Raw genomic sequence first — 18652 nt, 5'->3', positions numbered from 1 at the left:
CTTAGTTTATACGATCTTGTATAGCACCTAGACTGATCAAAAGACATCTGACCAGTAGAAGGAGATGTAGCAAGGCTCAAAAACACATACTATGCTTTAGGTAAAATTATTAGGTAGATCGTATTGACAATACTCATGACAAACTTGACTACCACGGGTGGTACGTAGATAGGAGCACATCACGTCACTGATAGTTTTTGTAATGTATTCTTGCAAAATGGTATTGTATTGCAATTGTATTCCTGGATAGTTTACAAGCGTATCCAAGCAATTTTAGTGTACCATATAACATGGTTCTGCAAACATTATAAGACATAAAATTGTAAGAATTCCGGATAATTGATGCTGTATGGAAATTCTACTCACGCTTTTAATTCAGATTTAACAATCGTCTTATAATGTCTATCGTGGTTATATTCTATCATCTTGATATCTTAATCAATCAATTTGATATTTGATTCATAGTATATCATTCGTAGTATAATCGCAAACGATTAATTAATTCGGCAATCAATTTATATTTTTATATCGATATTCTTGCTGTTTGAGGATCACTGATATCACCTAAAAAAAGGGCTAAATTCGTTTTTTGCGATACATAAAACGTCATTTATTTGTTATATTTAATACAATACAATATTGACACAATGTTATATTGAATTTTTACATATCGAAACTATTTATTCGTTGATTAATGATAGATAAATAAGCTTGATGTGTTCTACTAAAATAAAAACATAATTGTTAAATGCTGTTCCACAATGCCGATACTAGCGTACAAATATTTACACAATCTTTTATCGCAATCGTTCATTCATATATATAATATCAAAATATAGTTTCTTTGTTTTATTTCTGTTACTCGCTATATATCTCTTTATCTCGCACCCAGCCAAAAGTGAATCGGCATTCCATCTCGATATAATCACTCAACATTCACACCTCATTTGCACCTGTTTGTTTGGAATAAATATTGACAAGTGAAGTGTGGCGAGGTTTTCTTTTTTCTCGTGCCACTTACTATCCCTAATTTATTGACCGGTGGAAGGTTGATACTAATTGAGGGTTTCCATTTCCAACGCATCGTCGTCACGTATGCTATGTACACGACGACACCAAAACCAAACAGTCAGGCTTCTAGCAATCGGCAATCGCATTGTTTTTTTGATTGTGCGTATTTTTTGTTTCTGCCATTTGTGTATATATATTTTTGTTACTTATTTGCTTTGCTAATGGCATAGCGGGAAGCGAGGAATAGGTGGCAAGTATGGTGAAGACAGGTATTTAGCTTCATGTTGTAATCTTAGGTATCTGTCATCAGGGTCGCATCTAATCAATCCATTAGGCGGAATGACTTTGGATGTGTTGTCACAGTTCTGTTACAAGCACATTCTATCGATTTGTTTTTTTGACGAGAAGCAGAAAAGTAAGACGTATGGTTTCGATTGCTGCAGCTTGCCTACATCCGTTCCAACTTCTCCGTCCATAAGTGCGATGCTCCGAGTAAATTCCTCAACAGGACAAATCAATCCCAAACAGGGAAAAGGACGGGTGTGACATCTTCAAATTTACCTTAGGGCTCACGGGATTCCGGTCCTATGGATGTAAGTTAATGAGCATAAACACACATCTTCGGAGACGGTACCGGGACCACCAGCTGCAATTGGACTGGAATGGCGACGGGCAGTGCGAAGATGCGAGCGAACAGTGCAAACCAAAACGCACAACGTCACACAATGCCCACACTTCCGTTAAATTGAATAATGCGAGCAATCCATTTCGGAATCCTTCAAGTGGTTGGCTGTTTTGTAGCTTGATTGGATAATGGTATTTTACTTTTGCGCTCCTAAGCAAGTTAATAGGCAATGCGGATCTTGATCCGCTCGTAGTAATGCTGCGCGTACAGCGGGTGGTGTGTTACACCTCGGACCCCAGACACCAAGCTAGTAGCTCATGCGTGACCTGTGGCGACTTTTAGTCTCTCGGTTGATCTTAAGACGGGAGGACGCGCAAGAAAGCGCACCAGCTAACAGTGTCCTGTGTGCAACGGAGTACATTATTGGTGACTGTTTTTTGTTTAATTTTTTTGTCTTATCTGATGCCAAGTTGTCACCGACACGTTTCAGCCGGTGACAGACAGCTATAGTAAAAGGTAAGACTATCATGGAGATTTTACTACCGACTGAAAGTCAAGGAACTATACCTGCTAGGTGTTGTTGGTTATGAAAAAAAGGAATGTTACAATAAATATGGTACGATGTGCAGTGTTTGCGTGACATACCGTTGGAATGAAGTAGGATGAGGCGTAAGTCATTAGTGACCGAAGCTACTATCAAAATGCTGAATAAAACTCAGAACCGCCATCTACCGGTATATCGGAGCAGTGTGAGTACACCTGCATTACGGTGTGTCACCGTAGGATCCCGATCAAAGATATGTATTGAACGAAGTGTTTGGTGATGTCGTATGTTCACCATCCATCTGCTTGTCTGTGTGTGCAACGCATGGTAGACGATGCAACTTGCGGTACCAAAACCGTCGGGCAGTCGGGTCCATAATAACGAAGTACACGAACAGCACAAATCCCTGTATCGGTGCGGTTAGACAGAACAGATAGGCAAACAGTTTATCCTCCGTGCCCGTGGTCAGCATGCCGAATATCCACGGTAGCCCGAGCAGAAAGAATAGAAACACGGACAGGCGTAGCTGGGCCATCGTCATTGCGTGGTCAGCTGTCTTGGTTAGGTTGTTCGGTATGGTGAAAATGTGGTACATCACTATCACGAAGCTGATGAGATTAACAAAGATAATCAGCCCGATCGGTAGCAGCAAACCGTACCAGAGGGCTGTACCGTGCGGATAGCATATGTCCGACAAGTTGTCACGTTTCAGATATAGCGTGTAGTCTATGCTGAGAAACAAAGCGACTACCAGCAATGGGCCACCCCAGCAGCAAATCGTTGCTTTCAAGATGAAATGGGCCGGCCGTAAACGACCGAGCACCTTAACGTAGCGCATAAACTGCAAGTACGCAGTGATCAGCATCCACATGAACGTCACCAGAATGATGTAGTGGAAGATGACACCGAGTAAGGCACATTCGATCTGGCTGATCCGGTGTTGATCAATATCCGGACCCTCGAGAAAGATGATAATCATTTCGACCGCGATCGCGCACGATAGCTGCAGCAGAATCTTGCTGCTCGCCTTAACACGCCAGCTCGGAAATAGTAAGGCGGTAGCAAATATTCCCACCACCCCGAGCAGCGATAGCGAACAACCAATTGCGGTGATAATGTCCAGCGCAAGCGTACCCTTGTCCGCGATAAGCTTTTGCGAAACGCCTACCGTTTCCACCACCTGTATATCCTGCGTGAGCCGGGAAAAGGACGTTAGGTGAAAACAACCGCACAGTGAGAGGGTGCCGGAACTATTTAGCAGACGGCATTCATCGTACGACCAGTGCCCAAACTCAGATGAATTGTCCGCTTCGAACGACCAGTAACCGCAACGTCCTGGACGATCCCGGGCATACTCACGGGTGTAGATCGGTATCTCGTCCGGCATCCGGGAACCGTACCCCGGCATATTAACGCTAATGATCTTTGAGTTTGGCCGTGCGATGGTACCATTTTTCGTTTCCCGAAAAGCATGATCATTGTAGTAGATGGTGATGATAATGCGCAGCGGTATTGAGGGTAAAGGGTCCTGCGGCTCACTAGCCGGTGTAGTATTAACCTCATCAGTATCGGGATCTTCCTCCTCATCATTCGTTGCGATTGCTTCGTTCAGCTCATCCAAACCTTCGATAACGTGCTGCGGAATGAACGATCCTATTTCAAGTTCGCTTTCCGCTAGCAGTGACTCGATCGATTGATTCATGTACAAATACCTAAGATAAAACGAACAAAACAATGGGTATGAAGAAATGGGGGCTTTGTGTTACTAATCTTAATACTCACCGCAGTCTATAATCACTAAAGTCTTCCTGGTCGTCCGCTTCCAAACCATCCGAAAGACTGTCAATTGCTAAGCTACGGAACAAAGCTAGTCCTGTGACGTTTGCCACAGCAGGATCTGCTATCAACACAATCAACCGCGAGGTACGAAACAATACCGTACCATCATTTGATCGGAGCTGCTGTACCGCACCCGGTGCCTGACAATCGTGCTGTTCACCTTTCATCAATGCCAGCGTATCGTTGGATATTGCCATCTGGTTCACAATGGTTTCGGTCGCATCCAACAAAATGTTGGTAGTGTTCAGAGCCCTCTGTGATAACATAACGGTCGTTTCGTTTAGATACATTATCCGACTCAAGATATTGCTAATGTTGCAGAAATATTGTCGGCTAGGTCCATCCTGCACATCATCAACCGTCACATTTGAGTCGAATAGTGTTGGTAGGTTTTCGAGCGTTTTTGAGATGTAAAATAGATCGGCAGGAATGACGTTCTCCGGGATGGATAATACATCGCCCGCCTTGTTGAGTACATCCCCCAGTACACTTTGATTCAGCTGACTAACGCTGTACTGATACAGGAGGTTAGTTGTTGGACGTTTTTGATTGGAGCAAAGATCACTGCCAGGGTTCCAGTCCCATGCGCATCCGTACAGGTAGTCACCGACACACCTTCTTGTGACGGGAAGGCCACTCTGCTCGATCAGGCACAGATTTCTCGGTGCAACCGTTTCACCTAACCGTGCAGGCCACCATACATTTTTCCCCGGCAATAGCTGAAGACTTTCAGGCAGACAGTACTCTGTACTGTTGGTTCCAAGGAATCGAAATCCGTCACCATTAAGCGACTCGAGTGCGCGCGTTAAGCTTTTGTGCATTTGATAGTAGTCCAAATATTTCGAAGGCATTGCTGTGAATAGAAAATAAGATTAAAAAGATCCTGGATCAACACAACACTGCTAAGCAAAAAATGTATAAATGTGTTATTGTTTTTTTTCTTTATTTTTTAGCAGCTTTCGTTGGGGTGTACTAAACATTGCAAAAGTAAATCTGCTCACAAGATGGGACGACATCCTCTTTCGTTGCTGATAGTGGTACTATCGTTAATGCTGTTACCATATGGATACACCTGGAAGGAATATCGGATACGTAGAAGCATCGACCTGTCTGCTGCGAACCCACTCATATCCGATACTAAACTGCCCACCGATCTAGTCCCGTCGGGTTACAGTCTCTTCCTACACCCAATGATCGAAAAATCAACGTTTGCCGGGCACGTTAACATTACCATGGTGTGTGCCAAATCTACCAATCAAATTACGCTGCATGCTCACCACGATCTAAATGTGGATGAGTTGGACCTGTCGGTGGTCAAGATGGACGATAACAGTAAGGTCTCCATCCGACGCGTGGATCGAGTTCCGAAAAAACCACTGCTAGTCATTTACTTCCACGATCTGTTGACCGTCGGGGTAGCGTATGAGGTGCGCCTCAAGTTCAACGGTAACATTTGGGAGAACGTGGAAGGCATCTTCGAGGGAAGGTACAAACAGCAGTCCAACAGTGGTGGATCGGATGGTGTCGGTACAGAATCCGAGGGTGTGATAGAAGCCGAAGATCACACTTACGTTGGTACATACTTCCGACCCCATAACGCCCGTCGCGTATTCCCCTGCTTCGACGAGCCCGCGTACAAGGTACCGTTCAACGTCAGCATCGTACGACCGAGAAGTCACCACGTACTGTTCAACACCGAGCTAGAGCGCACAGAAGAGCTTAGCCCCACCGATTCAAAGCACGTGATCGATGTGTTCAAGCGTACACCACCGATGTCGACCTTTACGTTTGGCTTTCTGGTGTCGGACCTGCAGGAAGTACCATCCATGTCAGACGAGAAAGATGATGAACGTATGAAGCCAGCGATCCGTATATGGGCTCGGCGCGACTTCCAGAAAAATGTAGCCGATGTACAGCAGCGGGTAAAGCTTGCACTCAACAAGCTGCAGGAATATTGGGGCGTAGAGCTGCCGCTCGAGAAGCTAGATGTGGTGGCACTGCCAGGATTCTCTTACGTTAAACCAGCAGATAACTGGGGTTTGATTGTATTCAAGTAGGTGAAAGCAGCGTTTTGAAACCATCTATTTTATGAGTAATCGTTTTCCTTTACTTTTAATCTTTCAGAGAAAGTGAGCTGATGAGAGGATACTATAATCTTGCACAGGAACTCGTCTACCAATGGCTCGGCTCGTGGATCACTCCGGTAATAATTATAGAAAAAGATTTAAATAAATATTCCTCTATTCAATATAACGCATGTACTACGGTTTTCCTCTCAACAGCACTGGTGGAGCGATGCACACGTAAACAAAGCCATCGCAGGATTCCTTTCAGCGGACACCGCCATCAAAATTGATGGTGGCGATGAGTTCGAGGGCAAATACCCAATGACCATCCTGTATTCGATCTACTACGAGTTTAGTAAACGCTACCCACATTCACGCATCACCGCTATGAAGCAGGAAACGACGTGCAGCAAAACCGAGCTAGTATTGCGTATGCTCAACTACACACTCGGTGAGGATACCTTCCGACGTGGTTTGCAGAAATTTATCCAACATCGCGAGTACAAAACATTCTACGGTGACGACGTGTGGGAGGCGCTAACCAAGCAGGCCCATCTCGATCAGCGTCTGTGTGAATCGGTTACGGTAAACGATGTCGTTAATTCGTGGATTACCAAGGATCGCATTCCGATGGTAAAGGTGGTACGGTCGTACGAAAACCATTCTGCCACCATCACGCAGCGGCTATATTTGCGTGAGCGTCCCCACGATGTGCCGGAACAGGATAAGATGCTTTGGTGGATCCCTATCGTGGTTGTCACGCAGGACCGTTTGAACTTTGCCAATATCAGTACGGTGAAATGGATGAAGCAGGTGCGCGAGGTAAAGCTGGAGGAGCTGCCTGGACCGGATGAGTTTATTATTGTCAATCCGGAGGAGATTGGACCGTTCCCGGTGAACTACGATGAGCGTAATTGGAATTTGCTTGCTACTTTCCTACAGAAAGAGGAAAGCCGAACTATGATACCCGTCTACACTCGGTAGGATTGCACGTCATTCGAGACCATTTTCCAATATTCTCAAATTGCAACATCCTTTTTTCAGAGCAAAACTACTTCACGATGCATGGAATTTGGCTTATGCGGGTGACCTTAGCTTCGGTACCGCCTTCAATATGACACTGTTCATGAAGTATGAACGTAACCATCTGGTATGGAATCCTGTCTTCACGCTGATCGATCACATTGGGCGACACATTGATATGTCTGCGGTGCACAAAAAGTTCGAGATGTACGTTCGCACCCTGTTGACGCCATTGTACGAAGAGCTGGTTATCAACCAACAGGAAAACGAAGAGATGTGGAAGGCAAATTTGCGCTCTCTGGCCAAAAATTTCCTCTGTCGTGCCGGTTACAAGCCTTGCATCGAGGAAGCGCAACGAGCGTTCAAGAAGTGGATGGACAGCCCGGATCCAGATGCAGGAAACCCGTACGTATCATCAGTAACAGTTCTAATGTTGCTAATGTAACTAATCTGTTTCTCTTTTTCGACTCTTGTAGAGTTGCTAACCAGTTCATATGTCCAGTGTTTAAGTGGGGTACGCGCGAGGAATGGGAGTTCGGACTACAGCGAGTCATCAATTTCCCGGAGTCACGTGTTAAGAGTGAGCGCACGTATCTGCTCAAAACGCTTGCCGGCTGCCCAAGCCAACCGTTCAAGATTGATCGTCTGCTGAATATTATGGTACTGGAGGATAATGGTAACTTTACTGACAACGATATCAGTCTCATCTTTAAGATGCTTTCCGGTGGTTCAAGTGGCTACTCGACGCTGTTTAACTTCCTGAAGAATAATTGGGATGCAATCAAGCTACGGTAAGGCATAATGTGCACTATGCAATTCAAAACACACGTTTAACTGTACGCTTTCATACAGATTCAAGGACCGGGAATCGCTGTGGGACAATATGATTAATTCCGCGACTGGATTGTTTACTACGCAGGAGGGTTACGATATGGTATCGCAACTGTACGTACAGCATCAAGGAGAGTTTGGTACGGCGGAACATATAATAGAGAAATCATTGAAAAACATCAAGGAAGAAACGAAATGGAGCGACGAAAATTTGCCAGTCATAGAGAAGTGGCTTGACGGTTTCCTCGCTAGTAATGGTGTCGCGGATCAGAAGTTTCTTGGTTGATATCGTATCAAGTAGAAGTAGTTATATTTTAAAGCAATGTTAACTGGTTCAAACAGACAGAACAGACACATTCAAAAGCGAACGAGGGTGGTAGAGATTAGGGAAAGAAAAATGTTGCAATGGTGTGCAAGATATACAGGTAGCTTCAGAAGAGTAACATTATGTATATGGTGGCTTTTTAATGATGTGTTTTTTTAAAGATTCTTGATGTAGAGCTAACGTAGATGGTAAGTGTTCGTGTCAATTTGTTTGAATGTTTCACGGCAGAATGGTGTAGCACCTTATGGCAGTGTCTGAAAAGTCATTGCTACGCTTGGCAGCCTAATTACAACTACCCGGAATGAAACTTGCCGAAACAATAAACGACAACTTACCGATTTCATTGCTTTCGGGTTCCAGTAGTTCTGCTTTGTTCCACTTCTTCGCACACTTCGCTACGATGTGCAGCAACAGCCGTACGGTGTACCAATCGTTGCTAGCCGAAGTCCAGAAATTCTCCACCCGTTTTGTGTTGATCGTTTTGATTGCTGCAAAGATGTGTTTTAGATTTGGTAGCTGTTTGCGACGATTTTTAATGTACTCGTCGATTCGTTCATCGTAGTCCTTCAGGCGCAATGTGTCCGGCGCCCGCGTACAGGAGCGATTCAGCACCAGTTCGATCGTAGCTGAAAAGTATCGTCTACAGTCCGGTTTCCGCTGGGCCAGTACGATATCGGTCTTGATGAGGGTAAAATTTGGCACCAAGTGGGCTTCACACCAGTACGGTCTTGGCGGACCGTACTCTTCCAGCTTTACCTTGTACATTACCCGGTTCTCGGGCTCTTCCGTCTTGACATGTGATGCACTCAATTTTTTCACCTTCAGACTGTGCAGCTGTTCATCGTTAATGTTGGTGAAACATACGAATCCATTATTGGAAGTATCCTCCCGCCAGAACCATCGGCCACCGTACACGGTAAGGAAGAGTTTATGACGAGCCTTATCGAAGTACAGATACATACCGGGGCACGTACCATCTAACGTGACTAAACTGTCGCTGTCAATCTGAACCCGCTGCTTTGCAATACAGGCAAAATCCCTCGGATCCGAAGAAATGATTGGTATGAGATCTCTGATCTCTGAGATGTCTCTACTGGACATGCTGTTAATATCGCTCGCATCTCGTCTGTGTGCATGATGCGTATTATCTTTCTGATCAGCGTAGATCACGTTGGAGCCATCGCTACAATCCTTCGAGGCATCGTACATTTCTATCAATAACTGACCCTTTCGATTATTATCAATCACAAAGCTGCTGTTCGTCTTCATCGCTAGTCGTAGAATTCTAATAGTGTTCAAACTAGTCTTTCTAATGCTGAAACAGTAACGCTGGTGGCTCGAGTATCGCGTAGTAAACTCGTTCGCCTCGCAGTGCAACTGAAGAAGGCTACCTTCCCGATATACGCACAGCTGAGGCAGGATAGCTGAGCAATTCTGGTACGACAGCTGTACGGATTGTTGATCGATCCGTACAGCAGCACAGTCACGATCGTTGCTGTAGTCCGCCCCAGGTAGCTTTAGCACCTCTACAGGGGCATTCCATCTAGCGCCAGGCAATCTTCGCACCAGCTCGCCATATTTCAGTAGTCGCCGCGCAGATATCCAACATTCGGACACGTTCATGCGAAGCAGAAGCTTCCGCACTTTACCAAGCTCGTTCACATCCAGATCATAATAGTCAGTAGCGGTGCCGGACTGGACACAACCATCTTGCCAAGGTCCTGCCGCCCGAATACCGACACACAACGCTTTGTTCGTTTGCTCGTGTGGATGTACTGCAATGTACCCATTTGGACATCGACAGTCGAGCGGTATCTTTGAGCGTTCTACAAAGTTTAGCTGCGGAACGGGATATTCTTCACACTGGTTTACTGTCAAGAAGGTGGCTGATGGTGGCACACTTGTACTGCTAAGTAACGGTGAGATTGCGGTTGATGGTGACGTAAAAAAAACGGACTGTACTACTACGCCAACTGCCAGAAGCTTAAGCACCCTTGCCATCCCGACGGAGGATGACGTGCATGGAAGCGACATTGCACACTACCGCACCCAGGCGTGCACTTGGTGATATTGAACTTCCGCCTCGGTCGTTGGGCACGTTTGCTTTCCAATCCCTTCTTATCTAAAAGCACGGATGCACCGGTACAACACAGTACACAGTGATCTATTCACGTTGCACAGCGTGTACACTAAGTATACAAATATACGACACACACACACTCCCAGCAAGGTCAAAATCCGCACCCGTTCGGTTCGGCGGCTTGCCAGCGAATGAACGGAATGCGAAAACGTCACACGCATCGAACCCCGGACAGTTTTGTGCAGTTTTCTGAGGGCATGGTGAAGTAGCGAATGTTGTTTGTGTAGCTTAGTGATACCATGTCTAAGCTTTTCTTTCTGAGTAATGCTCCAAAAAAAACATGTTCGAAACCAGAACGTAGACAAAGAGAGAGAAAGAGAAATGAAACAATTCAGCCGGAAAGCAAACTGTTTAATAAACCCCTTTTTAGTACATTCAGTGTCAACACGTACACCGACACTGTTGATACTACGGTTTTTGTTTACCATGACCATTAGTGAGAAGAGTTTGTAATGATCCACAGTATTGGTTTGTGAACGGGGTACAGTCATACTATTCGATTCACCTTGCACTGGTAGCTGTGGGGAATTGATCTTCTTAGAATGAGTACGAATGTTTTTTTTAATCTAGCTTGCATGCAGTATTATCTACTAATCTGCATATGAATACTCCACTCATCTGATCATGATCATCTTCAACCGTACGCAAAGATGTTCTACCGCAAATGGCGAAATACGGTTAGATTGTTTATGGTAAAACGTGACTTTTTCGTAAAGCTTCACCAGGTTCGGTGACATGCGACATGTCTACAAATAGTTTACTATACTGTCTGTAATCTGGTACACTCGACTCATCTCATCACATGCAAAGTATTAACGAGCTCCGACATAAAAAATACCCTTGCTTTTGCTTCCACTCACAAAACTAGTAAATAACATTGAACTCATTTAGACACTTGCTTTACCAAAAAGAAGACACTTCTTTCGTATGTGCTCATCTCGTATGATATCAACAACAACAATTACAACAAGAAACACAAAAACCGCAACAAAAAAGAACATAAATTTGTAAATAATTAGGCAGCAAGCGTTTGTATCAACCCGCTTCTACTGGTCGCTAGTATCACCGAAAGCAACAGTACCCGCTGTTCTAATAATATCAAGATGATACGATTCGCCGTGGGTGTAACAGGAAAGGGTGGTACAGAGCGTTTAGGGTGCGGACATACATGCAGCGGAAGCGAAAACACTTGCACTTGCACTTGTGCACGGCAACACAAATTACACTGGTAAAGTTCAACCTGTGGGCGCAGTTCGTCCACCATTTCACCGATATACACCGGATGCCATTTTATGGTGGAAAAGGGAACAAGTTGGGGAGCAAAGAAACGAAAGGAAATAGTTAATCGAAGAAAGTTACAGGGGAGCATGAAGGTGCAGCTACAGCAACAGGATGATCGTGATCTTGATTTGTCGGGTTTTGTTGGTTGTTGTTGCGACGCCTTCTTGAAACGGATTAGCATCGCTGCAAGAAGAAAGTAATAGCCGCTCATTGTTTTTTGTTCACTGTTCACCGCCAGTCGCCCAGCTCCCGTGTCCCGGTTTGGCACGCTAGCTTTACGGAAAAGCTGCTCCTCCCATACACATTACTTGCGACCACCTTAAACCACTGATCATCGTCAGGCTACCTTGCGTTGCATATCTCGTCCACCTTCAGCTACAACGGTCAACGCCTGCAGTCGCCTGCACCTACATACGGGTGAAAAGTATTTATTTTTACAGCTCATTATTTCAAAACTTTGATAGTGTCAAGTGCGCATTGGCTCGAATGTACTGTCGGATGTACCTATTCTTGGGACGGGTGAGCCGTTTGGTCTTAACCGAGTCCGGATTCCTACATGTGCCGTCTTTTGACAGCAGTTGTCTGCGGCCAGTCGGTGTGAACTGCATTCTAGCATGTCCATTTCCACCATGTCTGCACGAGTTGTAGTGCTTTCGCGTTGAGTGAAACAACTGTACCCAGTGAAGTGCGTACGAACAGCAAGGATACACAGCGAGGGAATTGGGTTGATGCACGACTGAATGTACCGCAGTATGCGGCAGTGACTGCTAGCAGGATCGCACAAAAGTCCTGTTGCTCCGGAAATATTGCCTTGCTGGCACATACCGAAGACGCTGCAGCGCGTGTGTATAAAACGTGACGTACATGATCGTGATCGTTGGTTAAGTGTCCTTGAGCTCTTGTTTCGACTCAATAACCCAAAGACGGGTGTCGGATAATACGTACCCGTGATAAAGTTACAGTGATTCAGCAACAATAGAAAACAAAGTGTTCGATGTATGGATTCGTAACTCAACGAGAGAAGTTGTAGCAGGGCAGTTAATTGAAAAGCGCATGCATTCGATCTTCAATCAAAGTATCATTCAATCAGTAGCTGACAAGTGAAAAACTACAAGTGAGTGCAATGATCCTACGGATGAAGCTATATTTACATAACCTCTCGTGTAGGCTAGGTTCCTGAACTGTACGTAATCGTTGTTGGGATTTAAACAAAACGATTCGATATTTTAAGCCTTGGATTGTGTTTTTTTTCTAAATCATGGAATAATCTTGCTTAATCTTTAAAAAAGAATCAGTGCACTGCTGCTATATGATTCGAACTTTTAAGTCTTACATTTGAATGTTTCTTCCACTGGTGACCACAAGTTTTAAATTTGCTGAGGCCATTAGCCTCTGTATTTCTGGACCCTGAATGGCTGATCAGTATACTACTGCAATGACAAACGATCATGATGCTGATTGGGCAATCACGATACATCTTGACAGTTGTAGTAACGAAAGTAGTCATAGTATTAGTAGCTGAAATATATTTAGATAGTAGTAGTAATCGAGTAAAGGACAGGTAATCATCTCGTTTTTCAAAACCAATAACATTGGTGTAGTGAATAATTTATGATTATCTCACCTCGGTTCCTCACTACGGTAGCTCTGTCGGCGAGAGTGAACGAAGATGTCATTTACAGTTCACTATTCGGCAACTCATACTTTGCCGATTGCCATACCGATGACCTTTGCGTGATTTAGATTTAATAGCTAAAGAAATTTTTCGATTAGTTAGAACAGCTTTTCTTCTGAAAGCATCCGCTTCCGCCATTATTTTTCTTTTATGCATTATGTTTTGAAAACAAAGAAATACCAATAGTATAGATTCAGTTAAGCGTATTCGGTAATGCCCAGTACGCATGTAGTATGAGCTTTTTTCAAATACGAAACGGAATGGGAAAAATAATTGTAATATTAATTTTGAAAAATACGTTTACAAAGCTAGAATTCAGTGCTTCACATTACGCATTGCCAATGTCCTGTTTTACGAATTTGAACAGTAGCCTGTTTAAAACAGTAGCCTGCTCGCAAGTAGCATGGTTACTAAGCAACGGCCACCGGTAGCTGGTAGATTTTTACACATGAAATCATACACTGTTGTCTGCTGGTAAAGCTAGTACAGTTTGGGAGCTTGTTAGTGAAATTAAAGTATTTTCATAAAAAAGCAATCAGAAACGATCAAACATGTTGAACTTGAAGAAAATTCGGTACCAGGGCGAAATGTGGAAAACCCACACGATCGGCACATTTGTAATAACGCCGAAATTGCGCGAAATTGGTGCCGTGGTCGGTTGGATGGGTATGTTTACGCTTGTTATCTTGCCGGATGGTACAATCAAGATGTGTAAGAATGAATCCTGTCGACCCGTGAGCCCCCCCGTCGATCCGTATAATCGGTCGATGGTGCCGAAAACGCTGGTTTACATCATGGAAGGCAGATACAAGGGTACTTACGGACGAATCGCTGGCAGTATTTACGGCAAAGTGTTTTTGAAGCCCGAGCCGAAAACGTTGTGTACGTTTTTGCAAGTCGCTGGTCCGTACGAAAGACACGTCTTCATTGTAAACTGTGGAGACGTGCATATTGTATGAATTGCAACGGGCCGAGAAGAACTGGAGGATGCTAAACGGTGGAAGAAAAGATAAGATATCGTTGTCCCATGGATAAGCAGCAAATGTCCTGGAAGATATAGCTTGAAGGAAATGGTTATTTAGTGAACATCTCAAGATCTGCAAGCCAATTATAATACTTACGCTGTAATCGATTTGTTTTCGTCTGCTTTCAACGGCTCCTCGTACAAATATAATATTGTTCCGTTTTATTTGTTAAATATTGTCTTCTTCTCAGCTTGTCTTCCTTCTTCATGTCACGGCATATATTAGTAGTCAGACAGGTTTATCTAGCTAGGGCACAAACTATCAGTGATAGTGAATGTTGATAGGAGTGTTTTCCATCACCTGCTAGCTAAACTGTTAAAGATCCTCTCCTACGGGACTACGATCTCTTTACTTCCATTATGCTTAACAGGTTTACAACATATCTTACACCTTACCCAGGGTACGTTTCAGTCAGCAAGCATCCTTTATTTTGACTTCTTCAGCAACGTAGCCGGATAATGTAGAGGACGCTTCCGCAATGTCCGACATTAACAGTAGCTTTGAATTTGATTACGAACAAGCGCTAACGCTTACCGGGTTCGGCTGGTTTCACTATCGTTTGCTGGCACTATGTGGGCTTATATACGCCAACACGGCCATCGGCATTACCGTCATGTCGTTCGTGCTGCCCTCAGCTACCTGTGACTTTCGCATGACTTCGGAGGATAAAGGATGGTTAACAGCGGCCCCAATGCTCGGTAAGTCCGGAATCGGCAGATGAGCAATCGTTGATAAGCTTCTGCTAATGGTTGATTTTCTTCCACTCTTCCATAGGTATGGTCGTCGGGTCTTACTTCTGGGGTTGCCTGGCAGACACGAAAGGACGACGGATCGTACTGATCGCCGCACTGCTGCTGGACGGTACCATCGGTTTACTATCAACTGCAGCACAAATTTTTCCCATATTTATGTTTCTACGATTCATCAATGGTTTTGCGTAAGTGTGCAAGCGATACGGATTCTTTTTTTTGCGTTGGGTTGAAGCACTTACAGCACGTTATACTATTTGCAGCATTACCGGTGCAATGGGCATTTGCTTTCCGTACCTGGGCGAGTTTCAGCCGACAGCGTACCGTGAAAAAATCCTCTGCTGGATGGAGCTGTTTTGGACGCTGGGTATCATTGTGCTGCCCTGTATTGCCTGGCTCATTATACCGCTGCCGTTGCAGGTTGGTACAGCAGACGCCGGTATCATGTTCGGCAGTTGGAATTTGTTCGTTGCACTCTGTTCCATTCCAAGGTATAGTATGCTTTGTTGCCGTAACACAACACAATCAACTAACTTGATCACATTGATGTTTGCTTATAGCTTGCTACTAGGACTGTGGCTGTTGTATTTTCCCGAGAGTCCAAAGTTTCTGATCGAATGCGGTGAACCTGCGCTTGCGCTAGAGATACTGAAGGATATCTACCAGACAAACACTGGTCGTGACCGTAATGAATGTCCGGTAAGTGTCGCACCTGTAACAAACAAGCAGATCATATGTACATACAAGATGGTTGATGCTAACATTCATTACATTTCATTTCCAACCACAGGTCGGCCGACTCAAGGAATCGGACCGGAGCAACACGATCATGGAAACGCACAATCGCTCGATCCGCACGTTCAACATACATGATCCAAAGCATATGAAGATTTTGCTGCCAGAAATATGGGAACAAACGAAAGCACTCTGCAGTGCGGAGTTTCGGCGCAACACTGCACTCGCCTGTATGATCCAGTTCGGTATTACCACCAGCTACTACACGCTGATGATCTGGTTTCCGGAGCTATTCGGGCGTTTCGAGGAGTACGAGAAGCGGTACCCGAACGCAACCGTATCCGTCTGTGACGTTTCGTCGATCGTGCTGGAGAACGTGAACGATACACTTGTTGACGACTTTTGTGGTACGCCCATCGACACGAAGGTGTACTGGCATACGCTTCTGCTGGGTATAGCCTGCATCCCGACGAGCCTCTGGTTGCCGCTGTGTGTGCATCGGCTTGGAGCAAAGTTTTTTCTCAGTGAGTAGAACGCACACAGCAATGTTTCAACCATTTTCATCATACAACTTTGTAGTTGTACTTACGCCAAACTTTTGTTTTGTTTTTCACTTCCAAATCAACCCAGTATTCAGTCTGACGGTGGCCGGGCTCGTAACTGTTGGACTCGCGTACGTTGGCAACTCGACGCAAAATCTCATTCTTTCCTGCATTTTCGAAGCACTTACCTCCATGGGGATCAGCACCGTCTACTGCGTAATGGTGGATCTATTTCCAACCAACCTACGGTGAGTTTGCATGTCATCACATGTGTTGCATCGCGGTTATATTTTAAGCATATATTTGCAATTATACCAAACAGATCTCGTAAAAAGACCCATTAAGACCCGTAAAAAGAGCTTTTGGAATAATGTAAAACTAAATGATAGTAAGCTATCCATCATTGACACTTGATGCTATGCTGCTTATGGATAAAACGTGGCTTATGGATAAAAAAAATTGTTTTGGATAAACAAATAGCAAATATACCGCCAAAAACATTTATCACCATCGACCTTTACCAGTTCTTTATACTCTATAGCCCATTACTTTAATTACAAAATGTATCTCCATATCACAGAGTAATGGCGGCTGCATTTTCTCTTACATTTGGCCGCTGTGGAGCGTTACTAGGAAACCTTCTGTTCGGATTTCTCGTTGACTTGAACTGTTTCGTTCCGATAGTGCTGTTTTCGATTATGCTCTTTGGTAAGTTACATTAATACCTTGATCACCTTTATATCTTCAATAGTGTTCTTCCTCTTACATTTACAGGTAGTGCAATATTGTGCTTTTTTCTACCCAATACCGGAACTACGGCTCTTCAATAGTAAAGCGAAAACAAAAAAAAACGTTACTTTAGACATTAGTATTCAGTTTAGTGTAATGTAACAATAATCCACCCAAAAACAATATATTTTACCTTTGTATAAACATGCAGTATTTTACAGTAGTTTAAGTGAAAGCTGTCTGATTATCACGCAAAGTGGCAATCAGATAGGAAATAATGTAAAAAAATAATAACTATGAACCAATGTGAAGCGAAACGAGAACCAAAGAAATGTGAGATAAAGCCCATAAAATGAAGTCATAATAAAACACCTAAAAGAAAAAACCGTCCAACATATATCTTACGTTCCGCTCACAGGTAATTATTGTTTAACTGTGTCTAGTTAACAGTAGCGGATCTAACGGTGGGCGGAGTAGGCGGCCGCCAAGGGCCCCGTCGTTTGGAGGGGCCCCGAAAGACGACAGAACATTTCATACGTAACGGAGCCCGAGCAGAAGCTCCCCCCCCCCCCCCCCACGGTCGTCTACTACCTGATCGAACTTGATCACTAGAGGCCCCTGTAAAACCATGAACGAACGTTTTTCAAGGAATCATATGGATAACCGGGGCTCGAAAATAACGACAATGCGATTTTTTTCTGTGTCACCCAAGTTCGGCGATGACGAGGTTGCGAATTTGTTAACCCTCTCGCTGAATCGTACAGAGCAAGGGGCCCCTTTAAATCGAGAACGAACGTTTTCCAAGGAATGATATGGACAGCCGAAGCACCAGCATTATCAATGGGTTGTTCTTCCTTGAAAACCATATGCACAGGTTTGCGAGTCTGTCTAACGGTATTTCCCTGAGCCCCCCCCCCCCCCCCTCTCCGCAACCGTCATCGCTTGCATAGTTCAAGGGGCCCCGAGCAGGTGCAATAGGGGCCTTCAAAAATGACTCCCCGCCCCGGTCAACACTTTTGAAAACAGTTAACTCAACGGTCAGTTTTTTTCAAAATTCGGTTAATCGACAGTGCGATCATACTTTTTGGGCCCCAATTACCATTCCGCCTAGGGCCTCCACCAAGCTTGACCCGCCACTGCTAGTTAATAGAGAACATGTATAGTTTGTCTTAATTTTGAAACTAACATTGGCATTGTTGTACATCTTTTTTTCCTTTTACCTATGATTCCTTTTTTATGACATGTGATCTCTTAAGGTTTCCGCAATATTTGATGATCAATAACCAAATCAAGTTTATTACTAATAATTGTCACGATTTACTACTACATGTCGTATGCTCCAATTCTTCTGATTACACGTTGAGTTTATTTAAATATACCGCTTCCTCCTACCGATGGTATAATCGGGCTTGTTACAATTCATATAAACTTAAAATTTCTTATTCACTAGGCCCTGATGGCTTTCCTGCGCCTGTATTGAAAAATTGTCGAGATTCCCTTGCTGCAGTCCTA

At 44.2% G+C, this 18652-nt stretch overlaps 3 protein-coding genes across 6 annotated transcripts in view; 2 read left to right on the top strand and 1 right to left on the bottom strand.

Annotated features, from left to right (window-relative positions):
• The window catches only part of LOC125765799 (synaptic vesicle glycoprotein 2B-like), a 35474-nt gene extending 17988 nt beyond the window's left edge, over window positions 1-17486 (top strand). The window contains exons 1-9 of one of the 3 annotated variants that reach the window (XM_049431391.1): window positions 12499-12799; window positions 14785-15083; window positions 15160-15322; window positions 15398-15625; window positions 15695-15833; window positions 15925-16393; window positions 16500-16659; window positions 16992-17119; window positions 17186-17486. In XM_049431391.1, coding sequence (XP_049287348.1) covers window positions 14864-15083; window positions 15160-15322; window positions 15398-15625; window positions 15695-15833; window positions 15925-16393; window positions 16500-16659; window positions 16992-17119; window positions 17186-17241 — 1563 coding nt within the window. In that variant the 5' untranslated portion in view covers window positions 12499-12799; window positions 14785-14863 and the 3' untranslated portion in view covers window positions 17242-17486. Of the gene's footprint in view, window positions 1-12498; window positions 12800-14755; window positions 15084-15159; window positions 15323-15397; window positions 15626-15694; window positions 15834-15924; window positions 16394-16499; window positions 16660-16991; window positions 17120-17185 lie in introns of those variants that run through there. The other 2 variants (XM_049431318.1, XM_049431476.1) reach the window with 2 other exon arrangements.
• Window positions 2036-8607, top strand: LOC125765197 (aminopeptidase N). Of its 2 annotated transcripts, none has more exons than XM_049430140.1 (7): window positions 2036-2152; window positions 4973-6072; window positions 6144-6222; window positions 6302-7065; window positions 7130-7513; window positions 7585-7899; window positions 7961-8607. In XM_049430140.1, the coding sequence occupies exons 2-7, from the start codon at window positions 5024-5026 to the stop codon at window positions 8223-8225; spliced, it is 2856 nt and encodes a 951-aa protein (XP_049286097.1). In that variant the 5' UTR covers window positions 2036-2152; window positions 4973-5023; the 3' UTR covers window positions 8226-8607. The 2 variants fall into 2 exon arrangements, with proteins under 2 accessions (XP_049286097.1, XP_049286179.1); XM_049430222.1 differs by having other exon boundaries at window positions 2037-2152; window positions 4976-6072.
• On the bottom strand, window positions 2146-11868 carry LOC125764608 (uncharacterized). Its single transcript, XM_049429039.1, has 3 exons — window positions 8600-11868; window positions 3963-4872; window positions 2146-3892 (listed from the first exon to the last, which is right to left on the bottom strand). The coding sequence occupies exons 1-3, from the start codon at window positions 10296-10298 to the stop codon at window positions 2428-2430; spliced, it is 4074 nt and encodes a 1357-aa protein (XP_049284996.1). The 5' UTR covers window positions 10299-11868; the 3' UTR covers window positions 2146-2427.
• Window positions 17487-18652: the final 1166 nt, after the last annotated feature.

Source organism: Anopheles funestus, chromosome X (genome assembly GCF_943734845.2).
Source record: "Anopheles funestus chromosome X, idAnoFuneDA-416_04, whole genome shotgun sequence".
NCBI classification, from domain to species: Eukaryota; Metazoa; Arthropoda; class Insecta; order Diptera; family Culicidae; genus Anopheles; species Anopheles funestus.
The sequence above is the reverse complement of the archived record's forward strand: the minus strand, read 5'-3'. Positions and strand labels throughout refer to the sequence as shown.